Here is a 15,539-nt window from a genome sequence, read left to right as displayed (position 1 = left end):
TTACAACATTTTAAACGGCTCCGCGAGGGCACCCCTCACACTCACTCACTCACTCAAACACTTAGTTTTAAAGCAATACGAGTACTATCCACGTACCCTTAATCCCTTTGAACTCCAAAAAACATACACACACAAACACACACACGAGCATTCTCATCTAAGAACTTCAGAACATATTACGAATAAAGGGAAAGAAAGGGAAACAAGAAAGCGCATTGTAGAGTCGGTGATTTTTATGTGAACATTTAAAACTAACTGATAAGCTTTGAGTAACTTTAGGAAAGCCGTTATACTATACAGAAACACATATATATACATATATATACGAGTTATATATAGTATACATGTATATGCTCATGTGAGCAGCCCAATATGAATGATACATTAAATACTTCCAAAAACTTTAAGCTCCTGCTCCCGCTGTTTGCTATTACTCGCTCTTGAAGGTAAACGATGTGTCCGTCTCAGCCAGCATGTTCTCTAGGCGTAGGCCAAACTTTTGCCGCTTCTTGTCCAGATTCACCACAGAGGCCACAATGCGATCGCCAATGCTTAGGTCGCAGTTCTTCATGTGGCTCTTGTGCAAGAGACCGTCACGCTCCACACCTACGTCGACAAAGGCACCAAAATGTGTTACATTGGTAACAGCACCTGGGAAATAAAAGATGCAGCATAAGTCGAGGGTACACGAGAATGTGAGTCGATTCTTACCGGTAACCACATCACAATTGCTGAGATCTTCGATTCGTGTCAGTCCCTGCTTGAAAAGCGGCCTCTTGTCCAAATCAGCTCGATAATCCTGCAAAAGTTCTCGCTGCAGAGCCACCAGCAGGAATTCCAGCTGTAAGCATTCCATTAATTAGTATAAAATATTTAAAACATAATATTTGAATGGCTCACCCTATCCATGGGCAGTTTATGCTGTTTTGCTATGCGATCCAGTTTCGTTTGCGATGAGGCAAACTCTTTGATGCGTAAAATAAAACTAGCCTTGCCTATATCCGACAGTTTCAAGTCACATTCCCCAACGATACTGAAAAAGTAAAACAAAAATTTGGTTTATTATACAAATTCTCATTTCAATTTAACTCAAGTAATGCCGCCCAAACGAAAGCTTGCTGAGCTGCAGCGTTTGTATGAAGAGCGCTGGAGCTATCCACCGAAGCTAAAGCCACCCAGGACCAAGATTATAGCCAGCGGCGAGGTTGCTTTGTATGGCGGGTATAAGGCGCCAGTGTACAAGGCCTGCTGGGAGAATCCGATCTCAGTTACCACTGATGCACGCTTCGGACCGTGCTGGGAGTATCCGCCGGAGCGATACAAGCGTCGTCCATTGCCGCCGCCTTGCCGCGGGGCTACCATACCACTCGATCAGCTGGAGCCCTCTTTCGACCACTGCGAGACGCTTTACACTAGCTTTGATTTCCGACTGGAGCAGTGCGTTCATGAACAGATTCTTGTGCTAGAGACGCAGTTCAGGAAGCTGGAGGAACAGCTGGCGGGAGCCAAAGTCTTGCAGATTGAAATGGTGGAGAAAATGCGCTATCACGCCATGCGCTACCGACTGCTGCGCGGCGAGAGTTGCTGCACCAATATCTATCCCGATTACCTGAGTCGAATGACCGCTGAGCGAGCGCTGTACGAATTCCAGAAGGCCTACAATGTGATTAACCAATCGAAGTGAGTTGTAGAACATAAATCTATATACATATGTAGCTCATCATTCTCTTTCAGTGACGAGCTATCGAAATCTATTTTGAGCATGCGCAACTCCAAGAAGGAGTTGGCGGTGCGTGTGAGCAAGCTGGATCGCAGTCTGAAGAGCCCGTTCCTGCTGGAGCTAGACCACGTGCTGCAGACCATCGATGATCTGCACCAGTACTTCTTTGGTGTGGCTGTCAAGCTTAGGACCTGGGCGGAGCTACTAGACCCCAACAAGGAGTACTCCATTGAGGATTATCTGGCATTGCTCTCGAAGAAGCGTGATTTCAAGAGCTTTCTGAGTGCAGGTACCGAGAACTGCACCTGCAAGCGCTGCAACAAGAAGGACCCACTGAGCCCGTATTTGCCTTCTTGGTGCCGAAAAAGTGACTCCAGTGAGGGGTGTGTCAAGCGCCGCACGAACAACTATCTCTGTAATGTGTGTATCGCTGCCAAGCTGACTCGCAGTGACAGCAAATTTAGCACGGAGTCCAGTGACACCTCCAGACTGGTGAAAATGTCACAAAAAGTTGAATAAATGTTGTTATTGATTAGCACTTACGTTTCAGCCACTTTGTAGCTTTCCGGATGGACCCAAGTGCAGTCAAGTGGATTTTTCAGTCGCCCGCCCACGCTCAGCGGCTCGATGCGCACGAAGCCAGCGCATTGTACAAATGACTTCTCGCCTATGGTACGCACCGAGAGCAAATCCTTGCGGGACTGAAAGGGTCCCTTCTCCGTGCGATACTCGATGATCTTCTCTGCCTTCTTCTCCGACAGACCAGCAATGTGTCTTCATACGGGGAGTGTTCAAATTATAAAAGTTTTGAATAAATATATGTATATAATTTTTCCACCTACTTGAGCACACTCAGACTGGCAGTGTTGAGGTCCACGCCCACATAGCTCACGCATTCAGAGACGACGTCCTTCAGGGATTCCGTGAGTGTCTTCTCAGACACGTCATGCTGGTACATGCCCACGCCCAAGTGGCGTGGCTCTATCTTTACATACTCACTGAGAGGATCGTTCAGACGTCGTGCTATGGACACGGCACTCCGCTCGTTCGTGTCCATATCGGGAAACTCTTTGCTGGCCACATCGCTGCAGGAGTAAACCGAGGCACCATTTTCGTTTACGATGCTATAGCGAATACTTCGGCTGTCCAGTATCCCTGCGTGGAACAGATCAGATAACCAAAACTCCGTTTCTCGGCATGCGGTGCCGTTTCCCAGAGCAATAACTTGGCAGCTGTTGCAGAGGACAATAAGATAAAAGTAAAGCTAGCAAAATGATTTCCAAATAGTTACTTGTGCTTGCTGAGCAGTTCCACCAGCTTTTGTTCGGCTGCCCGCTTGTTGGCTCTCACGCCATGCGGATAGATGACACCTGTGTCCAGCACATCGGCCGTTTCGGATATGACTGCCAACTTACAGCCGTTTGTGTATCCCGGATCGATGCCCAGAATCCGTTCACCCTTGAGAGGCGATATGAGCAGCAACTGTTTCAGGTTCTTGGCAAACACATCGATCGCCGCCTTCTGGGCCTTCTCCTTGAGGTCGGCGCGTATCTGGCGACACATCAAAGGCTGCACTGAAAGAATCTCATGCTGTTAAGCTGCACAAATTGTACATTATTTAAGCCTTACATTTCTTCGTGATGCATTCTTCTAGGGCTTTGGTAAATGTCTCTCTTCGCAGTGGATACTGCAAACCCTGAGACATGTACTGCTCGGAGATGAAGCGTGAGAGATCTCTCTTTAGGTAATCGTTTGTATCCAATTTTACGGATATAAACTTGTGCTTTTCAGCCCGATTGATCGCTAGCATCTGATGGGGTTTAATTGTCTTTATGTCACACTGAAAATTAAAATAGTTCTCAAACTTTGAGCTGTCTATCTTCCTGTCGGTAATGGCACTGTTCTTGGACGATTTGCTGCTGCTGCTACTGGTGCTTGCCTTGCTGGACGAAGACTCCTTTGTCTTGCTGCACATCAGCACAATGCGGTGTACATTTTGTCTGAAATTACAAAAGTTGCCTGAGTACATTTGGTTGATTGGATCAACGCCAGACTTACAATCTCCTCAGCTCCTCCAGTACATTTGTGTTTTTGCTGATATTGTGTATAATTATGTTGCAGATTCCATTCAGCACCAGAGCCTCGGTGGCCAAGGCCTCATTACTGGCATCCACAATTGATGAAAGCTTCACTTGCGGCGCTGTTCCATATAGCAGACGATCGGCATAATCTTCCAGTCCCAATGCCTTGGCACGCTCAGCCAAGGTGCCCTTTGCTGGCTGGTTTATAGGGAGCATAGAGAAACTCTAGTTCCTCGTTGTTCTTCGCGCACATCAGCTCATCCCGAATCTCTTCATTTAGAACGTTTTCGCGCTCCAGCTGCGTAACTATGTGCTCGGCCTTCTTCCGCAGATCCACAATCTCCGTGTAAGTGTTTCGAATGTCACGCAATCGTTCTGGTGGCAAATGGTCAACCAGATCTCGCCGATAGCTACACAAAAATAAAGTTTTTATAAGCAGAGTGCATATAAATATTGAATATATCCTTCAAGGTACCGGCATATAAATGGAATGGTGTTTTCGTTCTCAAAGAGCTGCACAATATTTGCTGCAGCTGTTGGCTGGATGTTCTCGGTTTCGGCCAGCAGCTCATGTATGTTCCACACCTTGCGACGCTCCCAGAAGGAACTTCGCCCTGTGGTTGTGCTGGCAGCAGCGCCGTCTGTTTGCATCAAGGATCGGGGTGGATCGATCGTTTCCGCCTCAGGGTTGCTTTGGTTGGGACAAGCATTTTCCCCGTTTGCATCCTTTTTGCCGCGCTTTTTCTTCGCCGCTGGTGCTTCAGCTGCAGTATCCTTGGCTGTGGGCCAACGCTTTCGCTTGGCGCTGTGTGAGGTGGGTAATCAATTAGATGTCGCAAATTATTGATCACATTGTTACTTACACGCCTGCAGTGGTAGCGGCAGCACTATCTAAGGCACGAGTCTGTTGGGGCCTGTACTCATCGGTATCCTTAGATTCCGAAGTCACATCTTCATCGGAATCAGATAACTCAATTATAATCTTTGTCTTTGTCGCAGCTTGGCGGCGCGGGCGTGTGGACATATTTTTAACAAACAAAACAAAATAAATAGCTACAGTAAGAAAGGTGCGCGAAATAAATTAGAGTGGCCAGCCTCTTATCTGAAGAATCAACATATTCGATTTATAAACAGCTGGTTTTCGATAACAATAAAACATCTGTTGCATTGGACGTTTGTGGCGGGTTTTAGTTACTAATTTTAGTTTAATTTATCAATGAAAATGCTGAAATATGCATTGTACGGTGGAAGAATGCAACGCAACAGGCTGCTCCGCCAGTTATCCGCACATATGCTCAGGCGCTGCTACAGCAGTAACATCAGGAACATTGGTATATTGGCGCACATTGATGCAGGTGATTGTTTTGGTTGAAATTCCATATTGCACCCAAATTGATGCAGTGAATGCTGTTCATCTAGGCAAGACCACAACCACAGAGCGTATGCTGTTCTACTCAGGCAAGACACGGTCTCTGGGGGAAGTGCATCGCGGCAACACGGTGACGGATTATCTAACACAGGAGAGGGAGCGCGGAATTACGATTTGCAGCTCGGCTGTGACATTTCCCTGGAATGGTAATCGGTGCGTGCATTCAAAGTGACCCCTAACGGTTTTACAGAAATCTTTACTGTTTAGCATTAACCTGCTGGACACGCCCGGACACATTGATTTCACAATGGAGGTGGAGCAATCATTGTATGCCGTGGATGGTGTTGTTGTGGTGCTGGACGGCACGGCTGGAGTTGAGGCACAAACCGTCACAGTATGGTCGCAAGCAGACAAGCACAAGCTGCCGCGGCTGGCATTCGTCAATAAGATGGATCGTCCGGATGCAGACTTTGACAAATGTGTCAACGACTTGAAAACAAAGTTGGAAACGCAGCCTGTTTGCATACAATATCCCACAAGAAACCAGGATGGACTCTTGGGTATGACTATCAGTTTCCTGAGAGTACTGGACTCCATTCAAACCTTTAATCCCGGCAGCTATTAATGATGTAATCACATTGGAGCAGCTAACATGGCAGCCAAAGGATTTGGGGCGCAGCTACAGCAAGACAAAGCTGGAGCCCTCTGCAGATCTGCGGGAGCTGCAGGAAAAGCGCAATGAATTGATTGATCAGCTTTCGGGACTGGATGACGAGCTGGCTGATGTAGTAATCAGCACGGAAAGCTTTGACAAAGTCAGCAATGAGCTCATTGAACGAGCCCTGCGTCGGGCAACGTGTCAGCAGAAAGTTGTGCCTGTGCTGCTGGGCTCTGCCTACAAAAACGTGGGCATACAGCGACTCATGGATGCCGTGAATACTTATCTGCCAGCGCCAGAGGAGCGCAACCAAATCTACGACTGTTTTGGGTAAGAATTTAGCGTCAGAAAATGGAATAAAATATTGTAATGAAATTTCCCATCTTTTGCAGCAATGAAGTGGCTGGCAAAGTCTTCAAGATTGTCCACGACAAGCAGCGTGGCCCTCTGACACTGGTGCGCATTCTACGCGGCGAGATAAAGCGTGGCATGCGTCTCATCTGCTCGCGGGGCCAAGCGGAGGTTGTGTCCAAACTGTATGAGCCTTTGGCTGATGAATACCGCGAGGTGGCTGCCGTGCAGTCTGGCGATGTGGTCATATGTGCGGGTCTTAAGGTAAGCTGCACATGGAATTGAGTTACCTTTAGCTAACTTCTTTTCTGTCTAGTCAACAGTTACGGGAGATCTGCTGACATCTAGCCAGTCAGCCCTGAGGAATGCCCAGAAACGTTTAAAGCAAAGCCAAGGCACAGCGACAACAGATGAGGAGGAAGAACTCGACACTGACGAGCTGTTCGGCATTGACAGACAAATACCGGATGCCGTGTACTTCTGCTCCATTGAGCCACCCAATGTGTCCTCGCAAACCGCCATGGAGCAGGCACTGAGGCAGCTACAGCGCGAAGATCCCAGTCTGCGTGTCAGCTACGATAGTGTCACCGGCCAGACAGTGCTGGGCGGCATGGGTGAACTGCACATGGACATCATCAAGTCACGCATTCTGAGCGAGTACAAGATCGACGTGGATCTGGGTCCTCTGCAGATAGCCTACAAGGAAACCATCGAATCGCCATCAATCACTACACTGAGTGTGGAAAAGGAGATTGCCGGCAGCAAGCAGAACGTTAGCATCACCTTGGAGGTGGTCAAAGACCAAAACGAGCTCTTCAGGTTTGTCCCATTACACGTCCGAGCAAGTCGAGAACTGATCTTACGTTTATTTGTGTACCCAAAGTTTAGATAAGTCACCGGAGAACTTGTCAAACCTCAACACGCTGCGTCCTCGCATTCTCCAGGTGCTGCGGAAAGGCTCTGTCAGCGCTTTGGAGCGTGGGCCGCGAGTGGGCGGGCAAGTGGTGGACACGCAGATACGTTTGCACAATGCAACCATTGGTCGTGGCACAGCCGACTCTTTTGTGATGGCCACGGCAGCTCAGTGCGTCCAAAAGGTAGGTGTCGATTTCTACAATCCGTAATAGTTAATAAACGGAATATTTTGGACAGCTGCTGAGCACGAGTGGTACCCGCCTGTTGGAGCCCATCATGGCCCTGCAGATTGTGGCACCCAGTGAACGTATTTCCGGCATAATGGCAGATCTCTCCAGACGACGAGCGCTCATCAACGATGTGCTGCCCAAAGGAGATAGGAATAAAGTGAGTTGCATTCACTTTTCAGACTAATTCAAGATTATTTTGATCCTTATTGACTTATTCAGATGATTCTGGTGAATGCGCCGCTGGCCGAACTTTCCGGTTATTCCAGCGCCCTGCGAACGATCAGCTCGGGAACAGCCAGCATGACGATGCAGCCAAGCGGCTTTAGCTGCATGATCGCAATAGACGAATCCTTGGCCGAGCGACGTGCCCAAGGACTGGAATGATTTACAACTCCTTTCTCCACTCAACCCCCTGGCAATGTTATCTAGTTATATTTTGATATCGATCAGAGTAGGCGGTGTTCCTGTCACTGTTTTTGGATCGGTCTGTCATAGCTTTGTTGTCGTAGTGTAGAAATTGTATCGTTAGCGCAACAGAAAAATTGGGGTTATCTTCAATGTCGGACGTACATTTGTAAATTATTTCAGGAAATAAAACTAAAACTTTTTACCATACAACTAACAATTCGCGCGGCCAATAATAAGCATTCTATTGGTAACCGCGACAGCGAACCAAGCAAAACATCATGGCATTCTCCACGCAAAAGGAATTCTTCCATGTGCCGTTCAAGAACGCACCCGCTCCGGGTCGTGACTGCCCCGAGGCGTGTGTCAAGCTAAAGAGCTATCCATCAACCATCGATGATCGCTCCTGGTCGGCAAGTGAAAACAAAAAGTCGCGGTTTGTAGCAGATCTGGTTGCCTGCCATGCAGCGGCTGGTGGTGGTCGTGGCAACGATTCCGTGGGCCAGGGGCCATCAGACGGACGCGGACGTGGACGCGGAAACAACGCTGGGCCACAAGGCGGCAATGCTGATGGTCTTTCGGGAAATACTAGCAACGCTGGACCACAAGGTGGCAACGCTGGCGGTCCCTCGAGCAACTCAAGCAACGCTGGGCCACAATACGGGCTCAATACTGGCGGACCCTCGAGCAACGCTAGCAGACGCGGCAGCAACGAAGGCGCTCCTGCAACCAGCAATGACATACAATTAAGGGCTGCGCCAGCCAGCAGCGGTAGCGGAGCCTTTGGCGGCCCAACCGCTCGGAAAGGTCAAACAGGCCTCGCGGATGAGTACGGAAGCAATCTGGTGTTGGGTGACAGCCTAATCAATGCTGCCGATGATACAATTGGACGCATGGAGAGTCTGATGATTAAGAACAATATTCTTAAGGAAAAGCTGGCCGACTCGAAGGATCAACTGAAGACGGCGCAGCAGGAGTCAGCCGAGATCAAGCGCATTATGGCACAGCGCTACGATCCAGATAGAAGCAGGGCACTGAAGAAGAAGGTGAAGGAGCTGTCCGATGCCAGGAAAATCGATTCCAAAGATGAGCGGGAGCTGAATGAAATGATGATGGCCATTGACGACATGAACAAGGCCCACGATATCCTCGAGGCGGAGAATGCCAATCTGAAGCGTCTGATCGAGAAGCAGTCGAAGCGCTGCAACCTGGAGAGCATCAAGATCGAGCCCGAGAAGAGCAGCGACATACCCTATCTGCAGAAGAAGATTGAAACTCTTGGCAAGGAACTGGTGCTGCTGCGCCAAGCCGAGGACGAGTGCATGAAGGCTGCAGGCAAGCAGTCTGGCGGAAAATACTCATTCTCACCCGAAAAGGACGTGGGCAACATTCAGAAGATTCTGGCGGAGCGCGATGCGCTGCGTAGGAAGTGCCAGGCCCTAACGATGCTCAACGAGCGTGTTGGCAATCTGAAGAACCAGGCCCAGACGGCAGAGTATGTAAATGGCGATTTGGAGGCCAATCTTGACCATCGTGACCAATATATCAGCGACATGCATCAGGAGATAGAAGAAATGCAAAACTTCTACGAGGGCGAGGTGGATAAGGTGAAAGGAAACGAAGAGTTACTTCTGGTGAGTGCTGAGTGAGAATGGCTAACTCTCTGGATAAATATTCCCCCAACTTTGCATTCTAGTGCCGCTGCAATGAGATGAAGAAACAGCTTGAGGTTGTCCAGTCCACCGCACAGAAGGCCGAGGGTCAGACAATGGAGATCGATGTGCTGCGTAACGAGCTGCGCAAACGTGACGCTGCCCTGAGCGCTTACGGTATTCAGTACGAGCAGCTGATGGTAAGTACAGGGGCGTCAGTGGAAGCCAAGCTAACGGGATCTGATCGTTGCTCGTTCTCTAGGCCAAGGCCAAGATCTTTAAGCAGGGTGGCTATCGCTATCCTGACAAGCTGCCCGAGGACAGCAATGGTAGTGGTGCGGATGAGAATGGGGATGATGGATATTGTCCATGTTAGTAGCGTGCGTCATCAATAGGCCAGTCCATGAAAACAAAACCATCAAAATTCCTAGCCAACTGCAATCGAAATCATTTGTAGTTTTATCAAATTAAATGTGTATTCCGGCTAAAGGCCATCCAAAAGAGAGAGAGCGCAACGTGAGAGGAAGGTCGCTGGCTGCATTTACCGTTTCCATTATCCCCATATCTCAAAAGCACACCCAACGATCGAGCGCTGCTTCCAATGATTTTCCTCTCCGTTGCTTTGTTTTCTTCGTTTTTATTGCATTCCCAACCCCCACCTGCAGAACGTTGTCGCCGAGCTGAACCAGATGTACGGTAACCAGCGTGCCGATTGTGGACCATTCACAGATAAGACTTCACAGTGTGCATTGGGCCTCGGCGATGTGGACGCTAATCTGGCCGTCTATACGGGCGCCACTCTGGACCACATCATGAGCGAGCTGTCGAAGCAAGGAGAATGCTTCCAGCAAATGAATCAAAATAATTATCCGGGTGGCTCTCACATCAATAACTTGGAGGACTGCAACCGGGAGTTGAACCGCCTGAGGAACTTACTGCGGGAGAAAGATGGCGAATTGGGTGATTTGTACGATGAGAACGATTGCCTCTGTGTAGCTGCCGAAGAGAGCAAAAAGAAACTAGAGGAACTGGACCAGCAAGTCCGAAAACTGGATGATGATACCCGGATCATGGAGCAGGGCTTCTCCGAGAGCATCAGCCTCATTAAGGACATCGGAGATGTGGCAGTGGAAAACGAAAAGCTCAAGAATAAAGTGAGCGAACTCAGAGACAGTGAGGCCCAGACGCTCTTTGACGATTTGAGCAAGCAGCTGGAGGACTGCAAGAAAAAGACTCAACTGCTCGAGGAGAAAAACAAAGCTCTGGGCAATGCACTCAGAAAACTCGGTGTGGATCCGGATGCCATCGAGAGAGAAGCTGAAAGAGGAGAGGGAGCACAGGGGGAGATACTCCGAATGGTCAATGAAGCTAACTTGGACGGAAAGCCCGGAGAAAAGTCTGGAGAAGACTCTGAGAAGGGTAAGGGTCAAGATCAAGCAAGACCTGGGGCCGACACTGAGAAGGGTAAGGGTCAAGATCAAGCAAGACCTGGGGAAGACACTGAGAAGGGTAAGGGTCAAGATCTAGCAAGACCTGGAGAAAAAAGCGATGAGAAAGAGCTAGAAAAAGTCGGAGAATCCGCTGGAGCTGGTGAAAAAGGAAAAGGATCACCCGAAAAAGAGGACGAGAAAGGAGGAACCGGTGGAACAGATAAAGGAAAAGCCGGAGAAGACGATGAGAAGACGCCTGAAGAACCCGCAAAACCAGTAAAACAAGCAACTGATGGAAAAGGTAAAGGAAAACTCGAAGACAAAACCGACAGCAAAGGACCAGCAAAAAGCGGCAATGTTTCGGGGGCAGAAGAAGATGGAAAGGCGGCAACGGCTGGAGCATCTAAAGCAGGCAAAGGGGGTGGCAGTAAGGCACGCGTCGCCAAGGACCAGAAAAAACCGGGAGCTCATGGGTCAGAGCTGGAGGGAGCAGAGGAACAATTCGATGATTTTGTGCGGAACACTGTTCGAAGCCTAGCGGCAGGCGAGATCGATGGCTGTGGGTTGGAGAAGGAGCTGCGCAAAATCCTCGACTTGTTCGTCGAAGAGTGTGGCTTTTGCTTTTGCAAGTGCAACATACCCAACAGTCGCTTCTACGCCATCTGCCACAAGCTGTACCACCGTGGACTGACCACACTGAGCTTCAACGAGCTGGCCTACATCCACAAGCGTATCTATGCTGCGGCCGAGTATATTCTGCCCGGCTGCCTGTTCAACCACATGCTACAAGAGGGGGCTACATACGAGTGCCCCGAGCAAAAGCCCACCATCCACAGCCGACAAGAGCCAAAGTGTTACTGCGATCCCAAAGAGGGACACCTCCTGAAGAAGGGTAAGTCCAGTTCATGCGATAAAATCAGTTCCGAACGAATTTCTAATGCCTCTAACTTGCAGTGATACGCCTGGAGACGGACATTGAGAATGCCAAGGTGTGTCTGAAGAACTTGAAGAATATGCCAAAGGACTTTGACCTTCCCATGGGTCGCATCAGTGATGGCGGTGACTATTCTCCAAGGTATGTAACTGCAAAGTTATCCAATTAAAAGAAAAATCTCATTCATACAAAAATTGTTGTTAGGGAGCAACAAGCTGCTCGTTTCAAGAAATCACAGGTAAGTCTCTTACACTAATTGCTTCTTTTATTCTGTAATACAAAAATATTAATTTCAGAAGCAGAAATGTTTTATATAACTAAAAATGATGTTCAATGATGTTATTTTATTTATTTATTTAATTTTTACGTCGGAATCCGAATGAAGTCCCCATTACAAAAATCATTTGTGAAAGCTAATATTAATAATAATATTAATATATTAATATTAATAGTACATTAAATGAACAATTTAAATGAACATGTACAACAATTGGTTTTAAATTAATAACAGTCGATACGGTATCGATAATAAAGGTGTTTTTATAGAGGGTGCTTGATTGGGTTAACTTCGTATTTTCCTCGGTATATTTGCGGTATATTTTGAAAATGAAAAAGTATATTTCGGTATGTTGGTTAACACACACACTTGTTAACTTCGTATTTTCCTCGGTATATTTGCGGTATATTTCAGTGGGACGTGTTTTTACATAATAAATAATTAAATTTACAATTTATTTACAATGGAGAAGCTTGTGTCGGCCAAAGCGTGCCTTAAATTCGTGCAGGTAACTAGGCCTATAATGTGCAGTGTTACATTTGCGTCGTAACTGAGTTCTTAATTCACAAACAGATGATGCCCAGCGTGCCCCAGGCGGCGAGTTCAGGCCTGGGGATATTGGCACCGGCGCTCCAGAACATGCTCCAGATGCAGCAGGTGCGCCATCGACAGACCAAGCACTGGAAACCGGAGTTCAAGCGATTGCGCAAGCAGAAGTTTGTGAAAATAGAGCTGCCGAATTTCCGAGAGAAGCCAGAAGACATCAGCAAGGAGGAGATGCGCAGCCGTATGAAGGAACGTGGTGTGCTGCCGCCCCGCCCCTGGATGGAGCGTCCATTTCACATCAGTTGTACTGGCGGCATATTCGAGCCATATGTCCCACCAGAGGGCGATGGCAAGAAGTCAATAATCTCCTCCACTGGAGCCAAGCAGAAACTAGAGTTTCTGGAAAAGAAATCAAAGAGTATGTTGGCCGTACGGAAAATACGCTCGTACGACGAAGCCTTCAGCAGCGACCAATTCGGAGCCGAGGCCCAAGAGATCTATGTGGCGGCCCACACCCAAATGGCAGCCAAGGAGAAGTACAAGATACGTGAATATGTCAGCGAGCGTTGCTATCCCGAGATGATGCACAACGTAAAGGACAAAACCATTCACTGGCGGTTCCTGCAGTCTCTGGAGCCACCTCGAGTGGTGCATGCTCGATGCACTGAGGTGATCACCAAGGAGAACCAGTTTGCTCAGGTGACGGTGCGCTTCCACACACAACAGATGCTGGCCATCTACGATCGCTTTGGTCGCCTGATGCACGGCAGCGAGATCCTTACCAAAGATGTGCTGGAGTACGTGGTGTTTGAGAAGCACATATCCAACGAGTACGGCAAGTGGAGGCTGCACGACAAGATTATTCCCGACTGGCTTCCAGCCAAGCAGCCCTCCCCCATTACCTATCGCCTTATTGAGGATGTCGAGGAGGAGCCGCCGAAAGAGCTCAGTGCTGGCGATGAGGCCAAACAGCTGGAGGCAGGCAGCGAGCAGCCAAAGGAGCAACTGCAGCTGGCCAGTGCTCCTGAGCGCAGCTCCAAGCCCACACTGGCCATTTGATTGTATTTTTTCTGGGCCGCCTGGCGGCTCAGACGACCGCACGTTAATGTTGTACAATGATGTTGAGCTGAGACTAGGCTAAAGAAATCTTTAAATTTTTAAAAATTATTTTACTTTTGTTTTTATTTTTCATAATTTTGTTCGATTTCTATTTCTATTACTTATCATCGTAAGGTATGCCCGGGTCCCTGCAGTACTCCATGCATGTGTCTTTGGAAATGAAACGATTATAATTTCCACCGCATCCACTGTAGTGGAACAACTTGCAGGTTTTCGACCATGGGTCGTGATACCAACGCTCCTGCCTATTGTGACAATTGCCATACGAACGAAGTTGCATGCAAAGCTCTGTAAAGAATTTTCTGAGTCCGACTTAAATGTTCCTTTAACTTTCACTTACTCATCCTGTAGACAATTACACGCGGACTGAGTGCTGCTGACAGGCACAGTAGCAGGCTTAGAACTCCAAGGCTTACCATTAGCTTGACCATAGCTTGAGGCTTTATTTGGTAAACTGATTGCGCGGCAAATGGTCCACAGGCATTTATATACGAGCAGCCACAAAAGGGTGAATCTAATGCGAAATCTGTTTCAGTTTATAGTCGAAAATATTTATATTAAATAAGTTCATTACCAGGTGGCTAGGATATTATGTATTTTTGTAAAAATGCTAGCTCCTCCCACTCCTGATTAAATAATCGTATGAATAAGAATTGTAAAGGTTTATATATCTGCAAGCATATACATATGTACTAGAGATAGAGCTTTGTTTTAGTTTTAAGCTGCCTGAAAATATCACATCTAATCTGCTTTAAATCGATGGTTTATTCAGTAGATGTTAACCATTAATATTTCATTTTCGATCATAGGATATTTCCGGATGCGTACAGTAGTCCAGGCACTCGGGTAGACTTGTGAATCGATTATAATTTCCACCACAGCCGCTGTACAGGAACGTCTTGCAATTGTTGGTCATCGTGTCGTAAAACCAACGTGTCTGTTGCCCACGACAGTAGCCATACGCACTATGCTTAATGCAATTTTCTGTAAGGAAATAACTTAGGGTAACCTTAGGGAAGCCTCTATTTAATTTGCACTTACTCATGCGTTCGTTAGCCTGCTCTGGGCTTAAGCCTGATGCAAGATACAGCAGCAGGCTCAGAATTACAATATTTAGCATTAGCTTTACCATCGCTTGAGGGCTTAGTGTGTCAACTGATTGCTCGACAAACAGTCATCACGTTTTTATAGACGGTCGCCGAGACCGAGACTTTGTTTGTATAATGGAAAATCTGTTTTGGTTTCCTCTTTAATGGTAAACACTTGTTTCGAAATAGTATGTATTGCAAAAATATATGTACATATATTACATATATATAACTCTCTCGTTTTTCATATATCCATGTAAATTATATACTTGCTACCACTTGGCTGCATTTTTTATAGCTAAGGAATACAATACTTAAATGATGTTATCCAACAATCCATCATATACAATTTTCTACTGTTCCATCAAGGGGTAATCCGGATCCATGCAGTAGCTCATGCATCCGCTTTTGCGCAAGAATCGATTATAATTTCCACCACATCCACTGTAGTAGAAAGCCTTGCAAGACTTGGACGTTGTATCGTAATACCAACGTATCTGATTTTCACGGCAGTGCCCATAATCTATGTCTTCCGTGCAAATATCTGTAGAATATTATGATAGTTGTATTCTGAAAAGTATGTTTAATTTTCACGTACGGTCTCGTTCCCAAAATTTTGGCGGAGAGTTGCCTGCTGCAAGGCACAGCAGCAGCCCCAGAAACACAAAACTCATCATTAGCTTAACCATCACTTAAGAGCTTATTTGGTAAACTGATTAACCACACGAACGGGGAACAACCTTAAATACTCGGGTTGCTCTATA

The 15,539-nt window shown here is 47.3% G+C and overlaps 8 protein-coding genes across 10 annotated transcripts; 4 read left to right on the top strand and 4 right to left on the bottom strand.

The window, feature by feature from the left end:
- Window positions 1–315: 315 nt before the first annotated feature.
- Window positions 316–4,869, bottom strand: LOC117898816 (S1 RNA-binding domain-containing protein 1). The gene is given in 11 exon segments (XM_034808478.1): window positions 316–651; window positions 712–841; window positions 901–1,033; window positions 2,264–2,494; window positions 2,563–2,952; window positions 3,012–3,294; window positions 3,350–3,720; window positions 3,779–3,993; window positions 3,995–4,211; window positions 4,277–4,606; window positions 4,665–4,869. Coding segments are annotated over 11 exon segments (2,682 nt in total). The 5' UTR covers window positions 4,826–4,869; the 3' UTR covers window positions 316–430.
- LOC117898819 lies at window positions 1,003–2,258 on the top strand. The gene is made up of 2 exons (XM_034808481.1): window positions 1,003–1,680; window positions 1,735–2,258. Exons 1-2 carry the CDS (start codon window positions 1,097–1,099, stop codon window positions 2,237–2,239), a joined length of 1,089 nt encoding a protein of 362 aa, XP_034664372.1. The 5' UTR covers window positions 1,003–1,096; the 3' UTR covers window positions 2,240–2,258.
- Window positions 4,870–4,964: 95 nt separating the features above from the next.
- Window positions 4,965–7,746, top strand: LOC117898817 (ribosome-releasing factor 2, mitochondrial). Of its 2 annotated transcripts, XM_034808479.1 has the most exons (9): window positions 5,018–5,156; window positions 5,221–5,383; window positions 5,438–5,730; window positions 5,789–6,158; window positions 6,221–6,443; window positions 6,496–6,998; window positions 7,063–7,276; window positions 7,332–7,481; window positions 7,544–7,746. In XM_034808479.1, exons 1-9 carry the CDS (start codon window positions 5,018–5,020, stop codon window positions 7,706–7,708), a joined length of 2,220 nt encoding a protein of 739 aa, XP_034664370.1. In that variant the 3' UTR covers window positions 7,709–7,746. The 2 variants fall into 2 exon arrangements, with proteins under 2 accessions (XP_034664371.1, XP_034664370.1); XM_034808480.1 differs by lacking the exons at window positions 7,332–7,481; window positions 7,544–7,746 and having other exon boundaries at window positions 4,965–5,156; window positions 7,068–7,206.
- Window positions 7,747–7,861: 115 nt separating this feature from the next.
- Window positions 7,862–12,139, top strand: LOC117898815 (colicin-K). 2 transcript variants are annotated; one of them, XM_034808476.1, is made up of 6 exons: window positions 7,862–9,363; window positions 9,426–9,581; window positions 10,047–11,703; window positions 11,766–11,886; window positions 11,950–11,983; window positions 12,042–12,139. In XM_034808476.1, exons 1-6 carry the CDS (start codon window positions 8,011–8,013, stop codon window positions 12,060–12,062), a joined length of 3,342 nt encoding a protein of 1,113 aa, XP_034664367.1. In that variant the 5' UTR covers window positions 7,862–8,010; the 3' UTR covers window positions 12,063–12,139. The 2 variants fall into 2 exon arrangements, with proteins under 2 accessions (XP_034664367.1, XP_034664368.1); XM_034808477.1 differs by lacking the exons at window positions 10,047–11,703; window positions 11,766–11,886; window positions 11,950–11,983; window positions 12,042–12,139 and adding an exon at window positions 9,644–9,824 and having other exon boundaries at window positions 7,865–9,363.
- Window positions 12,140–12,399: 260 nt separating this feature from the next.
- LOC117897791 (probable 39S ribosomal protein L45, mitochondrial) lies at window positions 12,400–13,735 on the top strand. Its single transcript, XM_034806841.1, has 2 exons — window positions 12,400–12,530; window positions 12,596–13,735. Exons 1-2 carry the CDS (start codon window positions 12,486–12,488, stop codon window positions 13,625–13,627), a joined length of 1,077 nt encoding a protein of 358 aa, XP_034662732.1. The 5' UTR covers window positions 12,400–12,485; the 3' UTR covers window positions 13,628–13,735.
- A 22-nt stretch (window positions 13,736–13,757) lies between these two features.
- LOC117897793 (kunitz-type serine protease inhibitor NACI-like) lies at window positions 13,758–14,154 on the bottom strand. The gene is made up of 2 exons (XM_034806843.1): window positions 14,028–14,154; window positions 13,758–13,975 (listed from the first exon to the last, which is right to left on the bottom strand). The coding sequence occupies exons 1-2, from the start codon at window positions 14,116–14,118 to the stop codon at window positions 13,785–13,787; spliced, it is 282 nt and encodes a 93-aa protein (XP_034662734.1). The 5' UTR covers window positions 14,119–14,154; the 3' UTR covers window positions 13,758–13,784.
- Window positions 14,155–14,434: 280 nt separating this feature from the next.
- LOC117897792 (PI-actitoxin-Axm2b-like) lies at window positions 14,435–14,858 on the bottom strand. The gene is made up of 2 exons (XM_034806842.1): window positions 14,729–14,858; window positions 14,435–14,671 (listed from the first exon to the last, which is right to left on the bottom strand). The coding sequence occupies exons 1-2, from the start codon at window positions 14,817–14,819 to the stop codon at window positions 14,481–14,483; spliced, it is 282 nt and encodes a 93-aa protein (XP_034662733.1). The 5' UTR covers window positions 14,820–14,858; the 3' UTR covers window positions 14,435–14,480.
- A 137-nt stretch (window positions 14,859–14,995) lies between these two features.
- LOC117897794 (kappaPI-actitoxin-Avd3c-like) lies at window positions 14,996–15,503 on the bottom strand. The gene is made up of 2 exons (XM_034806844.1): window positions 15,374–15,503; window positions 14,996–15,319 (listed from the first exon to the last, which is right to left on the bottom strand). Exons 1-2 carry the CDS (start codon window positions 15,462–15,464, stop codon window positions 15,129–15,131), a joined length of 282 nt encoding a protein of 93 aa, XP_034662735.1. The 5' UTR covers window positions 15,465–15,503; the 3' UTR covers window positions 14,996–15,128.
- Between the last annotated feature and the right edge of the window lie 36 nt (window positions 15,504–15,539).

The sequence above is a fragment of the Drosophila subobscura genome, chromosome O, assembly GCF_008121235.1.
Source record: "Drosophila subobscura isolate 14011-0131.10 chromosome O, UCBerk_Dsub_1.0, whole genome shotgun sequence".
Lineage (NCBI taxonomy): Eukaryota > Metazoa > Arthropoda > Insecta > Diptera > Drosophilidae > Drosophila > Drosophila subobscura.
Note: the sequence above shows the minus strand (reverse complement) of the source record. Positions and strands in the feature narration are given on the sequence as shown.

Excerpts from the sequence above, each read along its gene's own strand:
- LOC117898817 (XM_034808479.1), top strand. The coding sequence starts at position 5,018 with ATGAAAATGCTGAAATATGCATTGTACGGTGGAAGAATGCAACGCAAC. Across the intron at positions 5,384-5,437 it reads TTTCCCTGGAATGGTAATCG|CATTAACCTGCTGGACACGC; the intron begins GTGCGTGCATTC and ends TTTACTGTTTAG. Across the intron at positions 6,159-6,220 it reads CAAATCTACGACTGTTTTGG|CAATGAAGTGGCTGGCAAAG; the intron begins GTAAGAATTTAG and ends CATCTTTTGCAG.
- LOC117898815 (XM_034808476.1), top strand. The coding sequence starts at position 8,011 with ATGGCATTCTCCACGCAAAAGGAATTCTTCCATGTGCCGTTCAAGAAC. Across the intron at positions 11,704-11,765 it reads GGGACACCTCCTGAAGAAGG|TGATACGCCTGGAGACGGAC; the intron begins GTAAGTCCAGTT and ends TCTAACTTGCAG. Across the intron at positions 11,887-11,949 it reads GGCGGTGACTATTCTCCAAG|GGAGCAACAAGCTGCTCGTT; the intron begins GTATGTAACTGC and ends AATTGTTGTTAG.
- LOC117897794 (XM_034806844.1), bottom strand. The coding sequence starts at position 15,464 with ATGGTTAAGCTAATGATGAGTTTTGTGTTTCTGGGGCTGCTGCTGTGC. Across the intron at positions 15,320-15,373 it reads AAAATTTTGGGAACGAGACC|ATATTTGCACGGAAGACATA; the intron begins GTACGTGAAAAT and ends AATATTCTACAG.
- LOC117897791 (XM_034806841.1), top strand. The coding sequence starts at position 12,486 with ATGGAGAAGCTTGTGTCGGCCAAAGCGTGCCTTAAATTCGTGCAG. Across the intron at positions 12,531-12,595 it reads CGTGCCTTAAATTCGTGCAG|ATGATGCCCAGCGTGCCCCA; the intron begins GTAACTAGGCCT and ends ATTCACAAACAG.
- LOC117897792 (XM_034806842.1), bottom strand. The coding sequence starts at position 14,819 with ATGGTAAAGCTAATGCTAAATATTGTAATTCTGAGCCTGCTGCTGTAT. Across the intron at positions 14,672-14,728 it reads GCAGGCTAACGAACGCATGA|AAAATTGCATTAAGCATAGT; the intron begins GTAAGTGCAAAT and ends ATTTCCTTACAG.
- LOC117898819 (XM_034808481.1), top strand. The coding sequence starts at position 1,097 with ATGCCGCCCAAACGAAAGCTTGCTGAGCTGCAGCGTTTGTATGAAGAG. Across the intron at positions 1,681-1,734 it reads AATGTGATTAACCAATCGAA|TGACGAGCTATCGAAATCTA; the intron begins GTGAGTTGTAGA and ends ATTCTCTTTCAG.
- LOC117897793 (XM_034806843.1), bottom strand. The coding sequence starts at position 14,118 with ATGGTCAAGCTAATGGTAAGCCTTGGAGTTCTAAGCCTGCTACTGTGC. Across the intron at positions 13,976-14,027 it reads TGTAATTGTCTACAGGATGA|AGCTTTGCATGCAACTTCGT; the intron begins GTAAGTGAAAGT and ends AATTCTTTACAG.